At 42.1% G+C, this 12,610-nt stretch overlaps 1 protein-coding gene across 1 annotated transcript in view; it reads right to left on the bottom strand.

The window, feature by feature from the left end:
- Positions 1–2,828: 2,828 nt before the first annotated feature.
- LOC144891255 (uncharacterized) overlaps positions 2,829–12,610 on the bottom strand; it is a 29,597-nt gene continuing 19,815 nt past the window's right edge. The window contains exon 3 of the mRNA XM_078773669.1: positions 2,829–2,953. Within this exon, the coding sequence (XP_078629795.1) occupies positions 2,829–2,953 (125 nt within the window). The remainder of the gene's footprint in view (positions 2,954–12,610) is intronic.

Genomic DNA, 12,610 nt, shown 5'->3' with positions numbered 1-12,610 from the left:
TTCGATACGGTCTGGCACCCAGTTCTGCTCACCAAACTCTCCTCCTATGTTATCCATGGAAATCTCCACGCATGGATTGCGGACTTCCTCTCTGGTCGTTGTCAACATGTGGCCCTGAATGTATTTCTCTCATCTCCCCTTCCTGTTCAGGCTGGAGTTCCCCAAGGCAGTGTTCTGGGCCCTGTGCTTTTTCTGGGCTTCATCAATGATCTCACCGACTCTCTGGAAAAGCCTCTCTATCTCTTTGCTGATGACTCCACACTCTGCCGCTCCATTCCTCATCCCTCATATCGGCAGTCTGCAGCCTCCTCACTCTCTGCAGATCTTGACAAAATCACAGACTGGTCAAACAAGTGGAACATGTCTTTCAATCCTGACAAATCTCACACTCTTACTATGTCTCTCCGAAAAGACCGACTGGACAACCCTCCCGTCTACTTTCTCAACAATCCTATCCAAGAAGTTCTTCCGCTCAAGCTTTTGGGTCTCACTGTCTGCCATTATCTTTCCTGGGAAAAAACACATTTCCAAGCTGGCCTCCAAAGCCAGTCGCCGACTGGGCATCCTCCATGGTGTGAAGTCCTTCCTTGGCACACCTGGGCTCCTCACCACATATAAGGCTTTAATCTGCAGCTCAATGGAATACTGTTCTCCCCTCTGGGCCGGTGCTCCTGCCTCAAACATAGCTCGGCTTCACGCTGATGAAACCAAAGCTTTCAGAATCATTGGAATCTACCATGATGAAGCTAACTCTGAGGGCCTTTCACTCACTCAACCGCAGGCAGGTTTGGTGGTCTTTCTATCTTCTACAGACTCCTCTCCGGCCTTGCTCCCCCAGCTCTCTCTGTGCTCTGTCCCCCAAATATTCCTACAGGTCGCACAAGATATGCCAGAAACCCTCTTATGGGTAAACTGCCAAAATCAAGACTCTCTGCTCACCTTCACTCCTTCATTCCTCTTTTCTCCCGCCTCTGGAACAAACTCCCTCACTCTCTTCAATCCCACTCCTCACTCTGGGTCTTTAAAACAGCTGTTCACCACCATCTCTTATCTTGATCCCCCATCCAAAACCTTGATCTTTTCTCCCCCCGCCAATTCACCCCAGATCCACTTTTTTGAAATTCCAACTTCTTTCTTGGAAGTCCTTGCAGTGTCCATGTGTTTTATACCTCTCCCATCTCCCCCAAAGCCCTCTCCCTCTCACAGATCTATCGATGTCCCTGCTCTCAAATGTTGTGTTTGTGTCCTTCCCCCTCTCTCCCCATGTAGTCCAGCACTCCCCTTATTATATGTTTCATGTGTCGGTTTGACTTTTTGTGTGATTAATGTTCGCTCTTTCATGCGCCTCGATCTTGCATGCAAAAAAAAAAAAAAAATCCCTCGCTAATCAACAAACCCCACCCCTCTCACGGGGATGAAGATACAAGCTTACCCGACATCCGGTCTACACAAATTTCCTACTTATGACATATCAAAGTTTCTTCTTCTTCACGACAGTCGGAGCACACTAATCTATTCACTCTACCTGGCTCTAAGTTAATCATTGTCTTGCCCCGACAAACGTAACAATATTGTAAAGATTAAGTGATTCGATTTTGGGGTCAAAAGTAAAATCTGTAATAGTTCTATAACTTGTGAACGGCTGAAGTGATCTAATTCAAACTTGGTACAGATATGTATAATGATGTACAGATTAACTGATTAAAGTCTGGGGGTCATGAGGTCAAAGGCCAAAGGTCAGAGGTCATGTCAAGTAAAAATGTTAGAACTTGTGAACAGCTGAATGGATTTAAATCAAACTTGATACAAGTATTATAAGGATGTAATATGTGGGCGGAAGCATATCAGTCGACGTCGTGATGTCGAAGAGTGCCATTCTAGTTCTTATTTACACCCACGTCACTTCTCCTATGAACGTCATGACATCGTGACGTCGTGGTCACCTCACCCACACTTGTCATATTTGCACCCAAGTCTTGGATTGTTCCTTCATGAACCTTGATGAGTTTGATGAAACCCATTCATTGCTTGAATGAAATAAATGTCTGAAAAATTGTTGCTCGATTGACAAAAAGGAAAAAAATATTACAGACTCTCGAAGGAATCATTTCTTTGGCTGCTGAATCGATTGTAAAATGATCTGGATCAACCTAAGGCGAGGAGCAATGCCCTGAATCCCCTTCAGCAATTGTCCGTGGTGCTGTGATTATATGCAAGTGCATCATTTCTATTAGATGTTGGAGATATGTGCAGTGTTTTAAAGGCTAATCGGCTGTTTAGACGCGCACAACTAATTGGCTGTTTATCTCCCTTCGTAAATTGCTATCTGGACGGGTGAGTAGCTGTGCGCATACAATGTTTTTGTCAACGTTTAAGGAAGGGTTAGGCGTCTGGTAGCAAAACGCTTGCTAAGTGCCTTTCGTGATTTTGGCCCATAATGTTTGACTAAATCTACATATATGTAAAACCGAAAAACACGGTCCATGACGCCGTACCTTCGTCCATCCGGGAAGCCGTCAAGCTGTGATTATGTGTCTATTAATTACGTACTGTTTGAACGCCGATTGTTTCCTATTAATGATGTACGTCTTTTAATTGCAGATTGTTGGAAAATACCTTTCGACCCTTTCGACTGCTGAGAGCCATTAGACCTTTGAAGACCCTTTCAGTCGTCCAAGACCCTTCAGACCACCAAGACCCTGAAAGACCACAAAGATCCTTATAGACTCAAAAGACCCAGAGGACCCAAAATAACCGGAAGACCTCCAAAGACTCAATTCATTCATTCATTTCATGCATTTCGGTTTATTGAAATCATTAAACACTGGTCAAGACAGTCCGAATATCTCATCACTCTGAGCCCTTGTAATGCCAGAACCCCACACCGGCACACCGTACTCCAGCAAAGGGCGAATGTACACTTTGTTTCTGTGTGTTTCGATCCCTTGTTTCCCTTGTTTCAGAAACAATTCAACAAGATCAAGATCCAAAAGACCCAAAGTACCCCAAAGACCCAAAATACCTAAAAAAACCTTCAAGACTCAGAGGACCCAAAAGACTTCAAAGACCCCAAATATCCAAAAGACCCTTGAAAACAATGACGACCCAAAATACCACAAAGACTTCAAAGTCCCAAAAGATCCCAAAGACCCAAAAGACCCAAAATATGCTGAAGACACTTAAAGACCCAGAAGACCCAAAATATCCTGAATACACAAAATATCCTGAAGACCCATAAATACCCAAAAGACCAGGAAGACCCAAAAGACCCCACAGATGCAAAAGATACAAAATACCCAAAAGACCCTGAAGCCCCAAAATACACTGCTGACCTTTAAAGACCCAGAAGACCCTGAAGATCTGTCAGACCCTTTGGACCCATTAAACCCATTAAACCCATTAAACCCCAAGTTCCTGAAGACCCTAAAGATCCTTAAGATAACTTTTACCTTTAAGAACCTTTCAATACTTTAGATACCTTGAAATCCCTTCACCCTGCCAACCTTTTATACCCTTTAAGCCTTTACACCCCTTAAGTCCCTTTCGACTGCTTAGACGATAACACCATTTTGACCACTTACACTCTTCAGACCTAGACAGCTTCGTCCCTTGACCATTTAAACGTTCGAGCTTTACACCACATGGACCTCTTTTGATTTCAAATAAATTACAAATAATTAATAACAGCAATATTACAAATAAATTAAAAACAAAATAAATGTTTGTACGAGTATTATGATTGGTGTAAATCATGACAATACAACAACTCAAGTTCAGTCAGGTCATCCTCAGTTTGGACAAGCCCGTGCCTCTGCGGCAACGTGTGGTGAGGCGAGCGTAGGGAGCCGATCCACGCTAGATAACGGATAAAAATAAGTTTGGAGAGAATTGAAATTTTCATTCATTAATTTTCCTTCTGTAACACGAGCTGCAGAACTATTCCATCTGATTTGAATGCTAATCATGTGCTCAGAGTATTTGAAAGAGAATGCAGCTCCTTGTTCACAAAGTGTCTTTGATAAAAGGTAGTACACATATAAATTTATTCTGAATAGACAAGAATATCCTCACCTAGTTTCACCATTTTGTCCACTTCATCAACATTTGGAATTGTTTCAATAAAGTCCAGACAATGCCCTTTGGTCTCTGCTTCATTTGCAAATTGAGCGATCCCTTGTTTTCCATAATCATCATCATCTTGCAATGCTCCCAGGAAATCCCAATGGAAGTGCGATACAATGTGAGCCATCGCTGTGGACTGGAAAGCATCACTCGGTGCGGTGCGAAGAAATGATGGATATTCCTTTTTGTTACTTAGACATTTACATGTTGCTGTGTAGCTTATCTACAATAATAAAAGAGATTGTGTGTCAGTCAGACAGTCATTCAGTGTGTCAGAGTTTCTCCTCCATAACTCCAAAACCATGAACCCAAATGGCCCAAAACTTTGCGTGCACACGAATGGAACTCCAAGGGAGTGCATGAATTAAAACAGGGTATTAAAACAACTGATTAAATTAAAATTAAAACAATTGATTCGATGGAGTGCTTGCTTGAGTGCTTAAAGGTCCACAGATACAGGAAAAATGTTTTTTGATGTGATTATACAGATTTAAAAGTAAAAAAAACAATGAACTGATGTGGTTTTTCATTCGAATAAATTTTTGAGGTGTTACAGTTAAAAAAGCAAACTTGTCGAGTACCGCCCTAATAAATTGTGAAAGTCATGACGTCATCAGCGTGATGTAATCAAGGGCAAGGTTTTCCCTGCACGCAACAGATAATGGCCGCACAACTAGCTTCAGACTCGTCGGAAAGTTGCTTTGATGAAAAAATTTTACTCACGAAACCTATGATAGTCAAAATCATTTTAAAATCTACCCACAGCGAAAAATTTCCCGCAATGATGTAGCCGGTCACATGGGGAATAAAATGGCCATTTTTGGGGGGAGCGGGGCCGATCGAGCATAAAAGACATTAATATCTTAAAACATTTATAATAGTATGTATGGTGGTTGCCATTACTTTTTAGTGGTTTCCCAAAACAGCAACAATATACAGACTTGGCATTTCATATGGAATATTTTTTTTGTGGGGGTGAACTTACTTTTCAAGATGTCTTAGAACCAAAAGTTCATTGGAATTATGTTGAAATTATTCTAGATTTTGTTAATGTGACCTTTAAAAGAAACAAAAACCACATTTGACATTTCGAAGCAAATAAATTGATCCTTGAAAGTGATGTAAACTGATATCGAACTCAATTCATGGACAGTACTGTGTTAAACTTCTGTACGTTTTCCAGAAGTATCTCTTTATTTTACACATTAGCCCAATTTTTTTTTAACAAAAACAAAAGTTAAATTACGACTGGGATTACCGACAGTAAAATTACAGTTCAGTACTTCGTGTAACCCCCACGAGCATTCAGGAGAGCACGTTCACGTCGAGGCATGCTGTTCACGAGATTTGCCAAGGTTTGGGCAGGAATCGCTTGCCATGCAGTGACAATAGTCTGCTGCAATTCACGCACAGAGGTAGGCTGCTGGTCCAAGTTGTCGATTTGACGCGTTAATTCTGCCCACAAGTTCTCTATCGGATTCATATCCGGGGACATGGCAGGCCACTCCATATGCTCTACACCATGGTCAGCAAGAAGGTGTTGGATCATGCGAGCACGATGAGGCCGTGCATTGTCATCTTGGAAGGCAAAGTTTCCTCTAAAGGCTGCACGAGCAAATGGAAGCAACGTTTCTTCCAGAATGGCCCTGAACTTGAACTGGTTCAGGTTTCCATTCAGAACAACCAGGTCAGTTTTGGCCCCTGCATGAAAAGCAGCCCAAATGGTCAACCCACCACCTCAAGCTTGGACTGTTGGCACTATACAATCTTCGTTGTGGGCTTCATGCACTTGTCTGCGCACTCGGACGTGGCGATCTTCACGATAGACCAGAAATCTAGACTCGTCACTGAAGGTCACATGATTCCAGTGTCCTGGCTGCCATTGACGGTGCTCTCTGGCCCACTGCAATCGGCGCTGGCTGTGTTGTCTGGTCAGGCGTGGCTCAGGGGACGCCTGGCATGATAGCCTGCTTGAACCAGTCATTGGTTGACTAGCCTTCTGGATACAGGCACATTTATCAGTTGCTGCCATTCAGCCCTAAGCCGATTAGCTGACTTGGTACGGACATTGTAGACTAACCGGTGCAGCTGGCGATCATCTCTCCTTGTTGTTCTGCGTGGATGTCCTGGCCTCGGTATTGGAGTAGCGACACCCCTCTGAGCATTTCGTTTCAGGATCTTTGACACCTGACCTTGAGTGATGCCATACTGCCGAGCAATAGCACGCTGTTTCATGCCAGAATTTCGTAAAGCCACCACTCCATGACAAACAGCATTGTCAAGTTGACGGACCATCTCCAGAGGAAGCGGTAATAACTTTTGTAGACATGCAGCAGTTGTTTTCCACTAATACAGAACGCAACAACCCTTGTATACCTGATTGTGAAGCCAATCGTCAAAAGTACCTGTCCTTACATTTTGTCATGCCACCTGTGATATAATCCTGTTATTGACTTCTTGCTGCGAAAGACAATCAGTGACATGGTTCTTTCAACAAAGACATCACCGAATGGTAAAAGAAACTCACCAGATTGATATACTGAGTTCAGAAAGTAAACCCAAGTCAAGGAAAAAAAAAATTCCATATTAAATGCCAAGTCTGTGTATATATATATATACATATATATATATATATATATATATATATATATATATATATATATATATATATATTATAATAGCCGTTGATGATTCTGTCTGTCTGTCTGTCTATCTGTTGGGTGTCTGTCCGGGGTGTGGCTTACTCGGTTTGCAGAGTAGCTCCACCCATAGCTCCACCCATTCTGGGAGTGGCTATAAACAAATATCCACCATTTTATTAACTCGCATAGCTTTGAGTCCTGTTTTGTAGGCCCGTGGTGTCTTGCTCTCCCCCAGTTTTATTTCAAATCAAATTCGATAAATCATTTCATTTTTCACAGTCGCTAACATAGTTTTAGACTCGGTTGAAAAAAAACGGGAAGAAAATCCGATGAAAGTTGCCGTTTATAGAACGAAATGAATTCTCAAAGGCCTGTAACTTCAAGGCCATTGAGTCTCTCTCACGCCTTTATCTCCAATCTAACTCACCATATGATTTCATTTTTATCGATGGTTTTACTTTTAGACTCGGTGTCAGCAATAATTGAGAACAATCCACACACGCGGGAAAATGCAGAGATATATTTTTTAAAATCGCGTCATGGTGTATCATACACCGCCCAACATGACACCGCCGGCAATGTGTCGATATATATTAAAAATTCGCTTTTGCTTTTCCGTTATGATATATTACTATTTCGTTTGATGATAGTCGTCACAAAAACGTCAACAATGATGCCGACATATATTTCTTCGTTTTTATTTCATTCAACATGTTAGCCGGAAGTAAAATATGTTTCAGGAAATTACCGAGAGATATTTCTTCGTTTTTTTTATTAGTTATGTGCGCATACACTTTAAATAGGTTTATTTGAAATCTTTAATTTTCCACAAACATTCCACACACGCGGGAAAATGCAGAGATATATTTTTTAAAATCGCGTCATGGTGTATCATACACCGCCCAACATGACACCGACGGCAATGTGTCGATATCTATTTTAAATTCGATATATCATTTCATTTTTCACAGTCGCTAACATAGTTTTAGACTCGGTTGAAAAAAAACGAGAAGAAAATCCGATGAAAGTTGCCGTTTATAGAACGAAATGAATTCTCAAATGCCTGTAACTTCAAGGCCATTGAGTCTCTCTCACGCCTTTATCTCCAATCTAACTCACCATATGATTTCATTTTTATCGATGGTTTTAGAGTCGGTGTCAGCAATAATTGAGAACATTCCACACACGCGGGAAAATGCAGATATATTTTTTAAAATCGCGTCATGGTGTATCATACACCGCCTAACATGACACCGACGGCAACGTGTCGATACATATTAAAAATTCGATATATCATTTCATTTTTCACAGTCGCTAACATAGTTTTCGACTCGGTTGAAAAAAAACGGGAAGGAAATCCAATGAAAGTTGCCGTTTATAGAACGAAATGAATTCTCAAACGCCTGTAACTTCAACTTCAAGGCCATTGAGTCTCTCTCACGCCTTTATCTCCAATCTAACTCACCATATGATTTCATTTTTATCGATGGTTTTGGACTCGGTGTCAGCAATAATTGAGAACATTCCACACACGCGGGAAAATGCAGAGATATATTTTTAAAAATCGCGTCATGGTGTATCATACACCGCCCAACATGACACCGACGGCAACGTGTCGATATATATTAAAAATTCGCTTTTGCTTTTCCGTTAAGATATATTACTTTTTCGTTTGATGACAGTCGTCACAAAAACGTCAACAATGATGCCGACATATATTTCTTCGTTTTTATTTAATTCAACATTATTAGCCAGAAGTAAAATATGTTTCAGGAAATTACCGAGAGATATTTCTTCGTTTTTTAAAATTAGTTATGTGCGAATACACTTTAAATAGGTTTATTTGAAATCTTTAATTTTCCACAATATAATTTACTTGCCATTTATCATTTGATGATTACGAGACAAATTCCTCTTGAGGATCGTGACAATTCATGCGCTGCGTGGAAACTTCTATTTCCAAAATGAATGAGACGATCGATGAAGAACGCAGACTTGAACAGGATGCAGCAAGAAAACGAATGAGACGGGCGAACGAGTCCATCGACGAACGTCAATGCAAACTTGCGGGGTCACCCGTGGGAATCCCACGGGCATGGATGTGTGTGACATTTCGACATATTGAGTTAGATGCTGCACATTCATTTTTACAAAATGGTTACTGGCAAGTCATCAGATCCAGAAATGGTGTAAAAACCACCGTTTAGAGGCCATGGTTGGCCTTTTCGGGGACCGTGGTAGTTGTTGTTTTTTTGTCCCCTTTTTGAAGCAATGTTTTACGGCCGGATGCCCTTCCTGACGCCAACCCTTTTTGCCGCCTTCAACGACAAACAGGGAATTACCAGTGAACTGGTACTCAATTATCCGACCTCGGAAGGATGACAGGCTGAGTCAACCCCCCTGGCATTAATTCGGCGATCGACCGAGATTCGAACCCAGGATCCTAAGCCGGCACCCTAGCCGCTAGCCCAACACCAGAAATGGTGTCATGAACACAATTTATTTACGCACAAGCACAAAAGCAAGACGGGCCGATTTCCGATTCCGACGGGCCGACGGGCGAGACGGGCCGATTTCCGATTCCGACGGGCCGATTTGGAGCAAGAAAAAGAACGAGACGGGAGAAAAAGGAGAGAAACGAGACGGGGAAAGCCGATTGGAGAGGCGAGTGAGGCGCGATTGGAGAGGAGTGTGAGGCGCGATTGGAGAGGAGTGTGAGGCACGATTGGAGAGGAGTGTGAGGCGTGATTGGAGAGGAGTGTGAGGCACGATTGGAGAGGAGTGATTGGAGGGGAGTGTGAGGCACGATTGGAGAGGAGTGTGAGGCACGATTGGAGAGGAGTGTGAGGCGCGATTGGAGAGGAGTGTGAGGCGCGATTGGAGAGGAGTGTGAGGCGCGATTGGAGAGGCGTGTGAAGGATTGCAGAGGAGAGGAGTGTGAGGGATTGGAGAGGTGAGGGATTGGAAAGGAGAGGGATGTGAGGGTTTGGAGAGGAGAGGAGTGCTAGGTGGAGAGAGGAGAGTGTCAGGTGGAGACAGGAGAGTGTCAGGTGGAGACAGGAGAGTGTCAGGTGGAGAGGAGTGAGGGGTCACATATTATGTGAAATAACTAAATTCACACCATTTCTGGATCTGATGACTTGCCAGTAACCATTTTGTAAAAATGAATGTGCAGCATATAACTCAATATGTCGAAATGTCACACACATCCATGCCCGTGGGATTCCCACGGGTGACCCCGCTAGTCTATATTATAATAGCCGTAGATGATTCTGTCTGTCTGTCTGTCTATCTGTTGGGTGTCTGTCCGGGGTGTGGCTTACTCGGTTTGCAGAGTAGCTCCACCCATAGCTCCACCCATTCTGGGAGTGGCTATAAACAAATATCCACCATTTTATTAACTCGCATAGCTTTGAGTCCTGTTTTGTAGGCCCGTGGTGTCTTGCTCTCCCCCAGTTTTATTTCAAATCAAATTCGATAAATCATTTCATTTTTCACAGTCGCTAACATAGTTTTAGACTCGGTTGAAAAAAAACGGGAAGAAAATCCGATGAAAGTTGCCGTTTATAGAACGAAATGAATTCTCAAAGGCCTGTAACTTCAAGGCCATTGAGTCTCTCTCACGCCTTTATCTCCAATCTAACTCACCATATGATTTCATTTTTATCGATGGTTTTACTTTTAGACTCGGTGTCAGCAATAATTGAGAACAATCCACACACGCGGGAAAATGCAGAGATATATTTTTTAAAATCGCGTCATGGTGTATCATACACCGCCCAACATGACACCGCCGGCAATGTGTCGATATATATTAAAAATTCGCTTTTGCTTTTCCGTTATGATATATTACTATTTCGTTTGATGATAGTCGTCACAAAAACGTCAACAATGATGCCGACATATATTTCTTCGTTTTTATTTCATTCAACATGTTAGCCGGAAGTAAAATATGTTTCAGGAAATTACCGAGAGATATTTCTTCGTTTTTTTTATTAGTTATGTGCGCATACACTTTAAATAGGTTTATTTGAAATCTTTAATTTTCCACAAACATTCCACACACGCGGGAAAATGCAGAGATATATTTTTTTAAATCGCGTCATGTTGTATCATACACCGCCCAACATGACACCGACGGCAATGTGTCGATATCTATTTTAAATTCGATATATCATTTCATTTTTCACAGTCGCTAACATAGTTTTAGACTCGGTTGAAAAAAAACGAGAAGAAAATCCGATGAAAGTTGCCGTTTATAGAACGAAATGAATTCTCAAATGCCTGTAACTTCAAGGCCATTGAGTCTCTCTCACGCCTTTATCTCCAATATAACTCACCATATGATTTCATTTTTATCGATGGTTTTAGAGTCGGTGTCAGCAATAATTGAGAACATTCCACACACGCGGGAAAATGCAGATATATTTTTTAAAATCGCGTCATGGTGTATCATACACCGCCTAACATGACACCGACGGCAACGTGTCGATACATATTAAAAATTCGATATATCATTTCATTTTTCACAGTCGCTAACATAGTTTTCGACTCGGTTGAAAAAAAACGGGAAGGAAATCCAATGAAAGTTGCCGTTTATAGAACGAAATGAATTCTCAAACGCCTGTAACTTCAACTTCAAGGCCATTGAGTCTCTCTCACGCCTTTATCTCCAATCTAACTCACCATATGATTTCATTTTTATCGATGGTTTTGGACTCGGTGTCAGCAATAATTGAGAACATTCCACACACGCGGGAAAATGCAGAGATATATTTTTAAAAATCGCGTCATGGTGTATCATACACCGCCCAACATGACACCGACGGCAACGTGTCGATATATATTAAAAATTCGCTTTTGCTTTTCCGTTAAGATATATTACTTTTTCGTTTGATGACAGTCGTCACAAAAACGTCAACAATGATGCCGACATATATTTCTTCGTTTTTATTTAATTCAACATTATTAGCCGGAAGTAAAATATGTTTCAGGAAATTACCGAGAGATATTTCTTCGTTTTTTAAAATTAGTTATGTGCGAATACACTTTAAATAGGTTTATTTGAAATCTTTAATTTTCCACAATATAATTTACTTGCCATTTATCATTTGATGATTACGAGACAAATTCCTCTTGAGGATCGTGACAATTCATGCGCTGCGTGGAAACTTCTATTTCCAAAATGAATGAGACGATCGATGAAGAACGCAGACTTGAACAGGATGCAGCAAGAAAACGAATGAGACGGGCGAACGAGTCCATCGACGAACGTCAATGCAAACTTGCGGGGTCACCCGTGGGAATCCCACGGGCATGGATGTGTGTGACATTTCGACATATTGAGTTAGATGCTGCACATTCATTTTTACAAAATGGTTACTGGCAAGTCATCAGATCCAGAAATGGTGTAAAAACCACCGTTAAGAGGCCATTTTTCCCCGCAAAGCGGGGGTTGGCCTTTTCGGGGACCGTGGTAGTTGTTGTTTTTTTGTCCCCTTTTTGAAGCAATGTTTTACGGCCGGATGCCCTTCCTGACGCCAACCCTTTTTGCCGCCTTCAACGACAAACAGGGAATTACCAGTGAACTGGTACTCAATTAGCCGACCTCGGAAGGATGACAGGCTGAGTCAACCCCCCTGGCATTAATTCGGCGATCGACCGAGATTCGAACCCAGGATCCTAAGCCGGCACCCTAGCCGCTAGCCCAACACCAGAAATGGTGTCATGAACACAATTTATTTACGCACAAGCACAAAAGCAAGACGGGCCGATTTCCGATTCCGACGGGCCGACGGGCGAGACGGGCCGATTTCCGATTCCGACGGGCCGATTTGGAGCAAGAA

This window comes from Myxine glutinosa, chromosome 3 (genome assembly GCF_964187855.1).
Source record: "Myxine glutinosa chromosome 3, kmMyxGlut1.1, whole genome shotgun sequence".
Taxonomy (NCBI): Eukaryota; Metazoa; Chordata; class Myxini; order Myxiniformes; family Myxinidae; genus Myxine; species Myxine glutinosa.
The sequence above is the reverse complement of the archived record's forward strand: the minus strand, read 5'-3'. Positions and strand labels throughout refer to the sequence as shown.